This window comes from Malus sylvestris, chromosome 5 (genome assembly GCF_916048215.2).
Source record: "Malus sylvestris chromosome 5, drMalSylv7.2, whole genome shotgun sequence".
Lineage (NCBI taxonomy): Eukaryota > Viridiplantae > Streptophyta > Magnoliopsida > Rosales > Rosaceae > Malus > Malus sylvestris.
The window spans coordinates 34029419-34045100 of NC_062264.1; the positions used below are offsets into that span (position 1 = coordinate 34029419).

General features: G+C 37.6%; 2 protein-coding genes across 3 annotated transcripts; both read left to right on the forward strand.

Moving 5' to 3' along the window:
• Positions 1-7238: 7238 nt before the first annotated feature.
• LOC126624772 (uncharacterized) lies at positions 7239-11083 on the forward strand. 2 transcript variants are annotated; one of them, XM_050293885.1, is made up of 9 exons: positions 7239-7399; positions 7520-7619; positions 8099-8279; positions 8629-8704; positions 8808-8987; positions 9439-9536; positions 9752-9840; positions 9940-10113; positions 10710-11083. In XM_050293885.1, the coding sequence occupies exons 1-9, from the start codon at positions 7363-7365 to the stop codon at positions 10879-10881; spliced, it is 1107 nt and encodes a 368-aa protein (XP_050149842.1). In that variant the 5' UTR covers positions 7239-7362; the 3' UTR covers positions 10882-11083. The 2 variants fall into 2 exon arrangements, with proteins under 2 accessions (XP_050149842.1, XP_050149844.1); XM_050293887.1 differs by having other exon boundaries at positions 8808-8966; positions 9436-9536.
• Positions 11084-12373: 1290 nt separating this feature from the next.
• Positions 12374-14389, forward strand: LOC126623826 (photosystem II 10 kDa polypeptide, chloroplastic-like). The gene is made up of 5 exons (XM_050292801.1): positions 12374-12647; positions 12820-12878; positions 13318-13373; positions 13859-13911; positions 14068-14389. Exons 1-5 carry the CDS (start codon positions 12488-12490, stop codon positions 14160-14162), a joined length of 423 nt encoding a protein of 140 aa, XP_050148758.1. The 5' UTR covers positions 12374-12487; the 3' UTR covers positions 14163-14389.
• Positions 14390-15682: the final 1293 nt, after the last annotated feature.

Here is a 15682-nt window from a genome sequence, read left to right on the forward strand (position 1 = left end):
CATGAATGGTTAGTTGCCAAATGATATTAAAGTACGGGTTGTACATTTCATCACCTGGTTGGTGGCATGAATGACTAGTTGCCAAATGATATTAGAGTACGGGTTGTACATTTCATCACCTGGTTAATGGTAATAGTGCAAATTGCCTAATAATTTTGGAGTACTGGGCGTACTTTTGATCACGTGGTTGGTTGTGGTAATAGCGGCGGGTTGCCGAATAATTTTGGAGTACTGGGCGTACTTTTGATCACCTGGTTGGTGGTAATAGTGGCGGGTTGCCGAATAATTTTGGAGTACTGGGCGTTCTTTTGATCACCTGGTTGGAGCTATTTTGAGCTTATGGGCCTTCGCCCACTACACAACATTCCAGCCCATTTATTTTGGGCTTTGCCATTTTTTTAATTTTTTTTATTACCCTCTGATGGGGTTTATACAGATGTCTCTGAAAGATAAGAAAAATAAATCACATTATACAAAAACAAGAAAAGCAAATCACATAATTCTGGTAGGGTGTTTATTCCTTGCTTTTGTTTTCTCTTTTGCTTTCTCCTTTCTTTTCTGCTTTGCTTTTTCTTTTGTTTCTGCTTCCCATTGCGTTTCTTTGCTCAAGTAGACATAATGGGTCCATTTTTCAAAGCATGCTCCTTTGCAGATTTGCATGCTTGCTTTACAGCAAACCTATAGCAAGCTTTTCCATGTAGATGTGGGTGGTCGACAAAAGCCATCCATGTGGGTGGTTAATTAAACCCTTCAGACTCACCATTTCTGATGGCATCATTTACAGAATAATTGAGAAATAGCATAAAGAAATATAAAGTTTCTGACAACCACTTATCTTCTTCGTGGGTGTGGAAATGAGTTCAACCGGAGGAGAGAATGACAATTCGAGCATCCATGACAGCGATTTAAAGTTTCTGACAACCAGTCCGAGTGGGAGCAGTTTGGATTGCAATGATTCGATGACGAATCTTAATGATGGTAGTGGAAGCAATTATTCGGGAAATGTCAGCAAGGAGGTTGCTGATGATGGGTGTCTAGATCACTGGGAGGTTGTGGATCTAGGTACAGGAGAGAGCCCGAGTACGAGGCAACCCAGCTGAATTCGAATCTGGGTACGGTCGGAAGCCCAGCTACGGTAAGGAATCTGAAATCGGTGTCATCGAAGATTTTCTTGACATTGGGCCGCTTAATCGGCCATTTCGACAAGATGGAGTTGCCGTACTCCGGCGCCCAGCTCTCGGCAAAAACATAATTCATCCCCAACGCCGCCACCATTTCTGACAGCGGCTTCATATTTTTCTCCTTCTTCGCCTTCACATCCTGCAGCGCCAAAACATCAACATCCAACTCTCTCAAAACTTCCAAAACTGTCTGATGACTTCTGTACAAATCTCCATCTGCCGTCGCCCCACTTCTCAAAACTCCTGAAATCCTCACATTCGACGATCTCAGAGGAAATTATCCGGTCACCAGAGAGAAAACATCTTCCTTTGCTCTGCCTTCCGAAAAGCTCAAATGCCGGATTTTCAGCAGGGAAATCTCGTTATTCGGAAGATTGATCGAAACCCTTAACTTGGATTTCGAAAACTTCTGCTATTTTGTGAGATTCTCTGAGTTGTTCATCAAATTCAGATACAGACTCGCTCTGTGCCCTCAAAATCATCTTCCATGTCCTGGAGTCCAATTCGATCCGATACGCGTGCTACCCTGTCTCGTTGTTTCAGGAGATTCACAAGTATGTATACCCAGATTTGTGTTCTTCCTCTGAAAACCCAGTTTCGATACTGTTGATCAATTGGGGTTGCTACTGGGACCTGAAGAAGCTTATCAATTTGTCTCCTAAGGCTCGTGCTTTCATGGTTGACAGCCACCGTATGATCCATTTGCATGATATGAGCGACCAGAATGATCGTGTGGTTATGCTGTATACTTTGGATGATGAGAGGCCGGCTGATTTGGCGTATGACATTGAAGATGTGTCAGTTTTGGCGAATGCGGGTGACTTGAATAGTGATGATGAATTTGACCCTGACTCGGATAGCAATAGTGACGGTGATGACAACCAGAGTGATGAGGAATCTGGTGATGATTGTTTTTGGGTTTTTGCAGATTCACGATGGAGTTGAAAAAAATGAAAGAGAACCGACACAACTTTTCGTATCGATTCCCATAGACGGCACCAAATGTTGATGCATAAAAACCGAAAGGTCTTGGAACAACGTAAATCCAATCGTGAATCTGCATGAAATGTAAATAACACAAGATGAATCGTGGTTCACCCCAAGGTTTGGGCTACGTCCACACTGATATTGCATTTCTGAGAAGTGAAGGGAGTGAGGGAGAGAGCTTCTGAGAGTCAGAACTTTGAGAGGATCAGGGATTAGGCCTAAGAATTTGCCTCCCCTAATTGTGACGGTGAGGGGTTCTTTTATAGAATAAGGACTCCTCACTTATTACATATTTGCCCCTTCCTTTATCACATAATTACATTTAAGTCCCTCGAGTATTTGTACGAGATCTAAATACGAGGCCCTAAATATGGTATAAACAATAGTCCCCTAAGTCTTCAGTCAAGAAAGTCTTTTGGCTGGAGACTTGAAATTCAGTCTATGTGTGGGCCGAAGTAACTAGATGTTCTCTTGAACTGATACTCGATATGAGGCGGTGCTCAATCTGAAATGATGCTCAACTAGAAGTAGCACATGCTGCGAGGCTGCTCAGCTTGTGGCTTATGTTGCCTTGGTTGGCTCGGCTTGTGGCGTTGAAGGTGAGGGAGTCCCTTTTATAGAATAAGGGCTCGCTCCTCAATACATGAATGATAGGCTAGAAGTTGATGTTCTCTAATGATGGTGATGGAGTCCCTTTTATAGAATAAAGGCTCGCTCCTCAATACATAAATGATGGGCTAGAGTTGATGCTCGCGGTAAGGCGGTTGCTCAGTAGGCGGCGATGCTCTCTAATGATGATGAGGGAGTCCCTTTTATAGAATAAGGGCTCGCTCCTCAATACATAAGTGATGAGTTATGAGTGATGCTCGTGGCGAGGCGGTTGCTCAGCTGGCGGCGATGCTCTCTAATGGAGGTGAGGGAGTCCCTTTTATAAAATAAGGGATCGCTCCTCAGTACATGAATAATGGGTGCTCTCTAATGAAAGTGAGGGAGTCCCTTTTATAGAATAAGGGCTCGCTCCTCAGTACATAAATAATGGGCTAGAGTTGATGTTCTCTAATGATGGTGAGGGGAGTGAGGGAGAGAGCTTCTGAGAGTCAAAGCTTTGATAGGATCAGGGGTTAGGCCTAAGAATTAACCTCCCCTAATTATGAGGGTGATGGGTCTTTTTATAGAATAAGGACTCTTCACTTATTACATATTTGCCCTTTCCTTTATCACATAATTACATTTAAGTCCCCAGAGTATTTGTACGAGATCTAAATACGAGGCCCTAAATATGGTATAAACAAATATGTAGATTATAACAGTGAAATCTAGGAATGAGATTTCACATTCTTCCCCTCTTTAAAAAAATTTCGTCCTCGAAATTTCTAGTATCGTTCCTTTGCACTAATAACACAATTTCCTATCAACAAATTCGACATTTTGAACTTTGATTTATAATTGTCATTTTTGCAGCGACAATACTAATTCTCATGCAATCACGATGAATGGTCCATCGATTAAGAATTTTATAACGTAAATACGAATCGATTCACAATCACCTATATCCATGATTTAAATGAAAGCGTTCTTACTCCAGTACAAGGTAATAACGATACTTAACACAATTTCCTATCAACAAATTCGACATTTTGAACTTTGATTTATAATTGTCATTTTTGCAGCGACAATACTAATTCTCATGCAATCACGATGAATGGTCCATCGATTAAGAATTTTATAACGTAAATACGAATCGATTCACAATCACCTATATCCATGATTTAAATGAAAGCGTTCTTACTCCAGTACAAGGTAATAACGATACTTATGAATTTCTTAGTACAACTTCAAAACTCTAAAAAGAGGTTAACTGAACAACTTAATCAAAACATAATCAACAATTACACACCGCACTTCCGGCTTCAAATAATTTATCTGAAATTCTAGCCATACACATTGGCAAAGTAAATATCATACATCAAGCCACAGTCCTCATTAGTTCAATAAATATTAGAATTTCAAGCCAAACCATCAGAGTTGGCAAATCAAATATCCGAAATTCCGAGCAAAATCACATCATTGGCAAAACAACAATTTTATCACCTTTTTCTTTTATCCCAATAAGTGACTAATAGACCATAAAGGATCGTAATATATCTGACAAGTATACCTTCCCACACATAATTCTCGCAGCCCACACATGCTTTCTCCCGAAAGCATTGGGCCTTTGTGCCCGTTCAACCATTTCTCCACATTCTATGGGTCATTTTGCCCAATTCCACATCCATGAGTTGTTTCGCCCCAATTCAACATCTCTCAATTACACAGGTATAATACGATTTTTCCATCTACTTGTCACAATTTCACAATCATCTTAACGTTCAAAATTTTCATAATGCATAACATAATATCAACCCAATTCAAGATTAATCTGAGACTTTAATCAAGCGCTCATCTTTGAAGCTATAACATGAAATATGACATTTTAAAATTTTTCTACTCCCATTCAACTCAATTCATTTCATTATCCACCAAAGCAACAATTTAAACAAATAATGAGGCACAAATACGTTCACACTTCAGCTATATCCAGATTTAGCTAACTCAAGTTCGACAACATTATACCTCAACTCAGAAATACAATCATCGTCGTCTCAGCACGATCTTAACACCAATCTTTATACAAACACAAAGAATACCACCACTAACAAGAATTCATCAATATGCTCATGATTCAATTCACAATCATCAACATCCAAGATTTGAGTGAAAATTCATTATCACTACAATCTAACTCCTTAACACCATTTCTAACAACCATAGGTATAGGACTTGGACCTAATTCCTAAGCTCTGATACCACTAAAAGTTATCACAACCCGATTTCGACATACGCCAGGATCAACACGTGACGTCACAAAAACTCGTATCTCAAACTTATTCCGCCTCCGGAATATGGCAAATTACAACTCCAGAATTGAATTTCGTAGTGATTTTTCGTATACTTTATGGCTGCATCTAACCTCCTCGTTAGACTGCCTACGTACCCTCAATAGGGATCAAGTCATTTGTAGTTCGTCATACATTACACTTGAACAATTATCACATAATTCACCTTATCTTCAACGTGATACATCCACATCATGTAACATATCAAATAACCAACGAAACACAATATTAATCTCAAGCTACCTTGATCAACTAAAATAATCATAATAATAACAATCATATTCAATGTCATTCCACAATCCCATAAATTAAACAATTCACGATCTTAGCATTTAACTATGTTAATCAAATAATGCGATAACATGTCATTTTATGAATATAATTAAAGAACTCTATATAATTCCCTAATTGGATTATAAGTAATAAACATGGTAAATCTAATTTATATTCACAAGGTCTAATGAGGGTAATTCCCATTTGCTCGAATCTAGGGTTCCAGATTAACCTTATGGAAATGAACAAGAGCAAGGATTTCGGACCATTTAACAAAATCCAAAATATCAAGCATTTTCTCGTAGTTTCCCCAGACCTGTCACATGTAAAATCAATGTCTACATCATAGAAATAGTACATTGGGCCAATCAGATACTTAGATAAAATGCGAGGCTTGGGTGAGTGACAATAATACAAGTATGTGATATTTAGTAAAAACAGACCATCGATCACAATCTATAAACATTGAGTATAGAATCATGCTTTATGAAATCATAATCAAGTCATTGTAACATCCCACATCGACCAATAGAGAGGGGGTGATGTGCTTTATATGTACATGCCCACCTCCATATAGCACGAGGCCTTTTGGGAACTCGCTGGCTTCAGATTCAATTAGAACTCCAAAGTTAAGCGAGTTTGGGCTAGAGCAATCTTAGGATGGGTGATCCCTTGGGAAGTTGCTCGTGAGTTCCCAGAAACAAAACCGTGAGGGCGTGGCCCAAAGCGGACAATATCGTGCTACAACGGAGCCGGTCTAGGATATGACATAATGGTATCAGAGCCACTTTGCCGTGTGGTGCGAGTGTGCCGATGAGGACGTCAGGCCCCTAGGGGGGTAGATTGTAACATCCCACGTCGACCAATGGAGAGGGAGTAATGTGTCTTATATCTATATACCCATCTCCATACACCACGAGGCTTTTTGGGAACTCACTAGCTTCGGATTCCATCGAAACTCTGAAGTTAAGCGAGTTTGGGCTAGGTCAATCCTAGGATGAGTGACCCCCTGGGAAGTTGCTCGTGAGTTCCTAGGAACAAAATCGTGAGGGCGTAACCCAAAACGGACAATATCGTGCTACGGCGAAGGCGGTTTGGGATGTGACACAATATGTTGTTTTTGATTTATTAGATCCAAACATTTTTGCTAGCTTTATTGTGAATACTAGAAACACATCCTTCATGTCCCCTAAGTAATTCTAACCATTTATTCCAAATTTCAAACCCTTTCCCAACAAAGACATCATTACTTCTTTGTTGAAAATTGCGACTAAATAGATAGCAATAAATACAATATGCTGCATCTTTTTTCATAATATACTCTAGCCAATGGAACTCATCACACTATTCAAAATTAAAGCATCGAGGAACCCCAAAAAAAAGTCTGTTGATGTCATGCCCTAACCTGCGAATAAGGACTATTCACGAGTTAGGGTGTGAGTCATATCTTAGCTATATAAATAAATTCTATAATCAAGACATGATAGGAAAAAAAATTCAAATATTTGTAATTGGAACACAATACGTCATATAACAAAATTTTACATTAAATTCCTCAAAAAAAAAAGGTGAGAATAAAATGAAGTCCTAGGGACCATAACAAAAAGAAAAAAAAAACTAATGAAAAAGGCTTGAAAACTTTGAGTTTTAATGATAAGAACAAAATAAAGGGTAAAATGAATAATATCAGATTTGACTTTTTAGTGTAAAAATATGGTTTTTCTTTAAAATGAACAGTACTGTAGACTTTTTATTAAAACTCTTAAAAAAAAAATCTGTACTTTCATTTTCGTAGAACCGTGGGCCGATTATTGAGGCCCGTTAAGAGCAAGCTTGAATCTTTAATGGTCCAACAATAATGCAGAAAGCTGAGTTAATAGTAGAGATCCAACTACCAACTACCTCAGTTTGTGCCGGGAAGTGAAGCAACGAACAGTGGGAAGGAAGGAAAGAGAGCGGAGCAGACTTTGAGCAGGAGTGAAGCAATGAATACCACTAAAGTTGCGGTGGTGGGAAGTGGAAGTAAAAGCATCAAACTTCAGAACCCATTTTTTACTTTTCCCTTTTCCTTTTGATTTGTATTTTGTTTGTTTAATCTCGTGATTAAATCATATTATCTGATCACTGATTTGAATATTGCAGTTGCAGGAGCAGTGTGTGCATCAACTCTCGCCAGAAATGGAGTGTCTGTAACTTTGTTCGAGTCTGCCAGAGGCCCCGGCGGCCGCATGTCTCAGAGAAGGTACCTTTTCTACTCTTGTTTTACAAATTTAGGTCCACTTTCTTTTCAAAATTTTTTGATTTTGTTTGGGGATTAAATGTGCAATTGGTTGTCAGAAATGGGTTTTCTTTGTTACGCTCTGTTTGGTTAGTGGGAAAATTTTGGCACACTGCATAAGATCAGGGAAATGTTAGAGAAAGACTGAGGTTTTAATGTATGTGATTAGGGAAATGTTAGAGGATTTTGCTAAATTATTCAAGTTGTTTTCAAACTGATATGACTGCCTATTTTGAAATGCCGTATCGGTTGGTTTACCGCTGTTGTACAAACAGATATGACCACTTAGTACATTTACCATTTCATTAAGAAAGAAAGCCCTTTGATTTCAATGTTATTTGGAAATTCAAATAACCTGGGAAGGAGTTGTTACAAATGAGTTTCTTTTCTCTTTCGGTTCTTACTACAAATTTACTTATTATATCCTTTTCAAATTCATATAGAGAAGTTGTTGAAGATGAGAAGGAGCTATTGTTTGACCATGGTGCTCCATTTTTCAATGCCAACAAAACCGAGGTTCTCGGTCTTGTTCGTGAATGGGAATCAAAGGGTCTTGTTGCTTGCTGGAAAGAGAAATTTGGCTTCTTTGATCGCATTTCCAACAAATTTTTTGACCTTGAACAGGTTTGCAAGTACTGCTTTAATCAGCAAGCGTGTTTTGTAATGACTGGAAACATATGTCATTTGTGAAATCTGTTGGCTCATGAGTACCTATGCTTCATCTTGATTACATCATTTATGTGTTTGTCTAGTATTGTCGTGTTAAGTTGGCTCCAAGTTATAATCGTAAGGATTTCTGGATATGTTTTATCCTCTATGTCGCTCTTTTCTGTTATTATTAGTCTTATAATAAAAATTTCAATCTCTTATTGTTGTTTCTGCTGAGTTTTGTTAAACAAATGTCCCATCTGTCTCGTCTATTTTATAGTTGAGAAATGTCATTTCAGCCAATCTGAATATCAATTTCATTTAGGAAGGATTAATAAGTAAGAGATATGTGGGTATGCCAGGCATGAATTCTATATGCAGAGCATTATGCCAAGAGCCCGGTATGTACTAAACTACTGATTTTGTTGGAATGATTTCCATTCAAGGTTGAATATCTACTTCCATTATCCCTAATTGCTTACTTTGCATTATAATTTTCTTTAGGAGTGGAAAGTAAGTTTGGGGCGAGTGTTGGGAGATTGGAGTGGCTAGAGGATGAAAATTTGTGGTCATTGATAGGTTCAGATGGGCAAAATCTTGGCCAGTTTAAGGGAGTGGTTGCAACAGACAAAAACCTAGTTTCGCCCAGGTTTACAAGTGTTACAGGAAGACAGCCACCTCTTGGTATTGAACACACTCCTTCAAGTTCTTTTTATTTGAAGTATGTCTAGAAAATTGTCTGCAATATTTAGTCCTTTTATTAAGTGGCAGTTCTTGGTGAGCTTGTCAGTGTTAGTGGTTTATGTTATGCATACTTTGTCCTATTGGTGGGTCAAATTGACGATCTTGTCCTGTTTGGTTAATATTTACGTGGATACTACAAACCTGACATAGCAGCAAATACTTGTTTTTACTACATATCCCTTCCTTCTTCTGACCAATTGGACTCTAGCTATGGAAGAAATGAAACTTGAGTAGGATGCATCACATTGAACAACAGTTGGAATGCTTACAAAGTGTCATTGCATTGAATAGAGCCTCCTATTTTCTTACCGGTTACTTGGAACTTGACCGCATTGTTTTCTGAAGAATAGCATAATAGCATTGTGGATCTAACCATTTGCGATGTGTGCAGATTTAAATTTAGTTCCAGAGTTGGCGGTTAAGTTAAATGCTATTCCTGTCCGTCCATGCTTTGCTCTCATGATAGCATTTTCAGAGCCTGTGTCATCGGTAAGATATTTATTATGTCTCCTTAAAGTTATATGGTCATCTGTAGACTCTGCATTCATCAAATTCTACATGGTTCAACTTTTCCTTTTTCTCGGGATGCTAGGTTTGGCTTCATGTATTCCTGCAACCTTTTGTATCACATTTTTAGTTTGAACTCTCTTTTCTTGTATTTGATGTTGATCTGGGCTGACCCTGGTGCCTAATTTATGACTCAGATACCCTTCAAAGGTTTCTCAATAAAAAGTTCTGAAGTCTTAAGCTGGGCTCATTGTGACAGCAGCAAGCCTGGCCGTTCTACCTCCAGGTATTCATGGAATATAACAATCCACCTCGTCTTTTTTATTTGGTGTTGGCGTTGTCCTTATCATTTTGCCATCTTTCGTTTATTTGTTTCTTTTTTAAGCGAGCGATGGGTTTTGCATTCAACAATGGAGTATGCTCAGAGTGTAATTGCTCAAACTGGACTTCAGAAACTTTCGAATGCAACATTGACAAAAGTGGCTGAAGAACTATTCCAAGAATTTCAAAGCATGGGACTTAATATTCCACACGCCTTTTTCAAGAAAGCTCATAGATGGTCAGTATATTCTAGAACTCAATATTTAGTGCTAGTTGTCTAATACTAATCATATCGCAAACATAAGTAAAAGGACCTTTTTCGGCCAGCAATACAAGTACTGTTTGAACTTGGGCCATTCGGTTCAGTATGGGGACCAAACTTATATTAGTAAGCCAGAAAAGACAGTCCAGGTCAATTACCTCGATTTTTAGGCTGAATCAGCCTGAACAATCTTTCCTCTCGTGCATTCTTGTACTTGGTTTTAATCGCACAGATATATGTCTTTTATAATGTAGCTGTCTTTTCACTCAATGAGAATCCCTTTGAATGTTGTCCAAGCCTAAGCCAATCTGTGAAATGCACAGTTAGAGATTTAGAAAAATCTTTGCATCAAAGTTTCTATAAATTTCTCTTTTTTTTTCTTTCTGTTATATTAGTTTAACTTTAAAGTCCACACCAGGAACGAAAATACTTGTTAGTTTGGGGATCTGAAATAATTAGGTGAAGGTGTAATCTCAAAATGCAGTCTAAAATCAATTATATATAGTTGAGTTCATTCTTGATACTCTGCAATGCTTTAAAGCTGTGTGATACCATTGGATTTTTGTTTGTAGGGGAAGTGCTTTTCCAGCCGCAAGCGTAGCCGGAGACGAGAAATGCCTTTGGGATAAGAACAAGAGGCTTGCTATCTGTGGAGATTTCTGTGTTAGTCCTAATGTTGAAGGTGCTATAGCTAGCGGAATAGCTGCTGCGTCGAAACTCACAGAGATCCTCAGCTGCTTATGATAATTAGCATTAGTGTTATGATTTTAACTAGTAATTTGCTTTCTTTTCCTCTGTATTTGGTTCTTAGTGCTGAAGTCTGTAACAACTTGGTTCGACTCTACTAAGAAAATAATCTCAAATTTATAAGCAAATGTGTTGTTCATTATTCACTATGAATTATGATGTTATAAACCATATATGAAGAAATTCCATTTCATTTTAAGTTCTTTGTTCTGAGCTCAATGTAGCACTACTTTATTTTTCTTTTTGATTTGGAGGTAACTCATTTGCACTTCTTTAAGTGTAATTTCTCGCTTGATTTTCGATTACCACTAAAATGTAGCACGAAATTGAGAACACGTGATAGGGAAGTAAGGAATCAAAGTAGTTAGGTATAGAGGAGGTAAAGAAAGTGAATTAGAGCAAGTAGTCTCCTCTAGTTGATTTGATTCTTGATTTTAAAATCGTAGATTACGAATTTTAAGGATAAACATTACACATTTTTTATTATTTCATGTGTTAGTAAACACATATAGAGAAATATAAATTGAAATGATTTCACTACCTCATATTTTAACAAACACAAGCAGCTCAATAGTCAAAATGGTTTTAATTCACGTTCTATGTAAACTAGCCTGCTGCCACACGCATATGCATGTGTCAATTGGCTCTATATTTTTTTTGTTTATGAATTTCTTATTTTATTTGAAAATTTAATGGGAGAAACAATTTTAAAATTATGAATGTTTCACTGTTTTTGCCTTCTGACTTTATATATATATATAAGTAAGGAAATGTTATTGACACTCCAAAAATCTCATTTTACACTCATCACAAATGTATTTTTCTTTCCCAATATAGAAAGTTTGGAGTATAAAATGAGATTTTTGGAGTGCTAATAACAATTCCCTAAAAGCAAACATGTCATTAGTATAACTGTAATTAAGGGAAAACATCCTCGTCAGATCATTTTTCTGGGAATCTTAGGGATCCAGTGATTGTGACTGTTCATCGACGTCGTACATCGTGCGGTCAGAAATCTTTAGGTACTATTTATATTTAATTTTAAATTTTTTGACCATACAATGTACGATAAACGGTCAAGATCACTGGATCCTAAGATCCCCGTAAACGAGGATCCTTTTCTGTAAGGGGTGTGATATCCATACACCCCATTTTACTTCTCACACACCTTTTTAATTTTCGATCATCGGATCGGATGAATTGAAGAAGATCAATATACATAAATTATCAAGAGGTCTGTGAGAAGTAAAATATGATATGTGGATAACACATCCCTTTCCGTAATTAAGAGGCGTCTAGGTTCAATCCCGAAAGTTCCAAACCACTAATCTCTTTCCCATTTGGCCCTAGTCCACGTGTCAGATTCAAAACGGGGTCTTGGATTTGCATATATCCAAAGAGGATAAAATTGAGAGCAAAAATATTCCCATTTTTTTTATAATGTTTTGCAATATCATATCCACAACCACCCACAGAACCATTGCCACGTGTCCTCTCTCCTCCATGGTTAGTGTTATTATTATCAGGGACTTGGATGCCGCACACCACACGATCAGCAACAGAAAAAGCAGCAGGAGTCCAGAGAAGAGAAGCTTAAGCAAAAATGGCAGCCTCAGTCATGACTTCTTCAGTGAGCCTAAAACCATCTCCTCTCACTGTTGACAAGTCAGCAGTGGGAGGCCTTCCCTCTCTTTCCAGGTCTTCTGCTTCATTCAAGGTGCAAGCAAGTGGCGGCAAGAAGATCAAGACTGCCACCCCCTATGGTAACACTATGTGCATGATAATCTAGTTTTTCTGAATTCAAATCTCATGGAAGAAAACGAACTATATCTCAATTAAAATATAAAAACAAAAAGTTCGATAGAACTACATATATGCGCATTTTTCTTAGCTAGGATTGATTTTGATAATACATAAAATAAAAATGTGTTGCAGGAATTAATGGCGGCATGGACTTGAGGGAGGGTGTCGATGCCTCCGGGAGGAAGGGTAAGGTAATTAATTGGTCTTTCTTACCTTTCATTTTTGTTACCATATACGTAATAGCGAAACTACTGTGCTTCACATGAAACAAAGAAAATCATTAAAATTGTGTTTCACATCGGTTCATGTACTAGGTCAATATAAACTATATAAGCGATTGCATGAGAGACTTATTAGTGAGCAGTTTTTTCTTTTGTTTTTGTTAATAAGTTGAACCTTTGATCTATTACTCTAATCCTAACTCATTACTCCCTTCGTTCGCTACGCATGCGCACTTGGACTAACCCAAGGGCTTTACATGCCTTTTATAGAAATCTATATATATGTATCTATGCATGTTCATTTCAATCTGCAGAAATATATAGATTCCTTCTTCTTGTTCTTTGATCAGCGTCATGCATATTCAATCGATCTGCTTTGTAATTTTTGGACCCTTAAACTTTGATTCAGGGAAAGGGTGTCTACCAGTTTGTAGACAAGTACGGTGCTAATGTTGATGGATACAGGTACAACTCTCAAACTTCATTCGTGCCATATATATGTGTGAATATTCTCACTGCTCTGGTTAGTTTACTTTTGGATTTAGATTATCTACTTCTCGTGGTACTGAATTTTTTATACGAGTCCTTTTTTTTACCAATTTAAGGGTTAAACTTAAACGTGTAAATTATATTTGCTAAAATTATCATTGATTGACTTGATAACGTATCTCTTATTTCAATGTTTTTGAAGCATCCATAATATTACCTATGGTATTAAAGAATATTATATATGGATTTTGTAATATTGTGGGAACGTTAATTAGCGGGTCAATAACAGCTCCCTATTAGAAAAAACTAGCTCTTTTTTTTTATTTTATATTTTCTATTTTTGTTTGACAAGGAGTATCCTTTTAGTTGCGTGATGCCCTCTAACGGTCTAAGCATTCTCAAAATGAATAAATTTTCAAATTAATTAGGTTGTTAAGTTATTTCTGATAATTGATATGCAGCCCCATCTACAACAAAGATGACTGGTCTCCAAGTGGTGATGTCTATGCTGGGGGTAAGCAACTTCAACTTCATAAGAATATTGTTTAATATGCTTAAATTTAAGAATTCAGAAGGCACAGTTGCATTATCTTCTTGCTTGACCTGATGTAGTAATTAAGTAATGCTTATGAAAGTGAATTAAGATAAATTAATATGCATGAAACTGCAGGTGTTACTGGCTTGTCCATCTGGGCAGTTACCCTAGTTGGCATTCTTGCAGGGGGTGCTCTTCTTGTCTACAACACAAGTGCTTTGTCACAGTAAAATTATTAATTATTCATCTTTGGTTGTAATTTATGTGTTGTTAATAACTATAGCCTGTCCCAACTAGCTGCCCTAAACAAGAACATTAAAGAAATACTCTGTGCAAACCTTAATTGTAATGTTTTGGCATGGATCCAGTTTGATGCCTGTATATATTGTGATGTGTTGTAGAACAGTGAATGTCCACTCAAATAATTAAATAATGGGCAAGTTGCCCTTCCATTGTCTGCCGAAGCTTACTTCCTACAACTCCTATTTTCTATATAAATACAAACCCTACACAACACCAAAGGGATAAGTTCACGGGAGAGAGAGAGAGGAAAGAAAAGGAAGAAAGAAAAGAGAGGAAGAAGAGATAAGAGAATATGGAGAGTTATCTTTGTACTCCTATTATTTCAAATTATAATGAAAGTACCACTGCTGCCCCAAGGATGTACTCTAGTCACACTGACTGTAGGGGAACCTTGTAAATTTTGTGTTTTGCTTATTTATTCCACTGCACCCACCGTCGATTTTACAATACGTTATCAAGACGAGAAACTCTCATGTCAGTGAAAAGTATAACGTCATAAATTCGAATAAACACAAGTTGAACTTGCGGTACTAGGAACAGTTTAGCTCTGAGAAGGAGCACCAGAAAAATCACATAATAGAGATGGCAAGCCAGACATGGCAAACAGGGAAGATCATCTTGTCCCAAAAATCTATCAAGCTTTCTTTCATCACTTTTTCTTTTATCACTCTAACTGTTGATATGATGATCCTTATCCCTGCTAGACCTGTAATCTCATCTTTCTCTTGTGGACGAGAGATGGAGAGATCTTACAGACAAACAAAGGTGCAGCAAAACAAGCAAAGGTATGTCCATTTTTTGTCTCTCCCACCGCGCCAGAAACGCCCCATCGAATTCCGGTGAGAATTGAAATTTACAACAACCTGTAGTCGTCACGAAATAAGAAAACTTGTACCTGACAACTGGTTTCTAGATATCCAGAAGAATCTCATCAGACTTGGAAACCCAGATCGCATCGTTTTCGACGAATCTCGAGAACTCCCATGAATACTCGGTTGTCTGAGATGGTGATGGCATGACTGACTCCACACAGGCCTCCCTCTCTTGTGCCTCCATCAACTTCGTTGGCATCTATGTCCCTATAGGGAGGTTCTTGCTTCACGATGCCGTGTTCTCTGGGCCATGCAAGGAAAAACGAAGAAAACAAGGGGGTGGGAAATGGTATTCCTTATCTAGCCTCTCCCATAGAAGAAGTAACAGTATGTGGGGTTTTACAAAGAAAAAGGGGCAAAAGTAATGGAATGGTGCATCAACACCTTTTGAAAAAGCATAAGACAAAATAATAAAATAAAAGGAAAAATGATGGTGCATCAGGCACCATGAGGAAACCAAGAAAGAAAACAAATAAATGAAAAAAAAAGGGCAAATGTTTTTTGGAATGGTGCAGCATGTGAATGAAAAAAATTAAAAAAATTAAAAAATTAAAAAAAAGTAAAGGCTTTTGGAT

Bases quoted from the DNA above. Each gene is read 5' to 3' on its own strand.
- LOC126624772 (XM_050293885.1), top strand. From the start codon at position 7,363: ATGAATACCACTAAAGTTGCGGTGGTGGGAAGTGGAA. The intron at 7,620-8,098 runs GTACCTTTTCTA...AAATTCATATAG, and splicing joins GGCCGCATGTCTCAGAGAAG to AGAAGTTGTTGAAGATGAGA. The intron at 8,280-8,628 runs GTTTGCAAGTAC...AATTTCATTTAG, and splicing joins AATTTTTTGACCTTGAACAG to GAAGGATTAATAAGTAAGAG.
- LOC126623826 (XM_050292801.1), top strand. From the start codon at position 12,488: ATGGCAGCCTCAGTCATGACTTCTTCAGTGAGCCTAAAACCATCTCCT. The intron at 12,879-13,317 runs GTAATTAATTGG...ACTTTGATTCAG, and splicing joins CCTCCGGGAGGAAGGGTAAG to GGAAAGGGTGTCTACCAGTT. The intron at 13,912-14,067 runs GTAAGCAACTTC...ATGAAACTGCAG, and splicing joins TGGTGATGTCTATGCTGGGG to GTGTTACTGGCTTGTCCATC.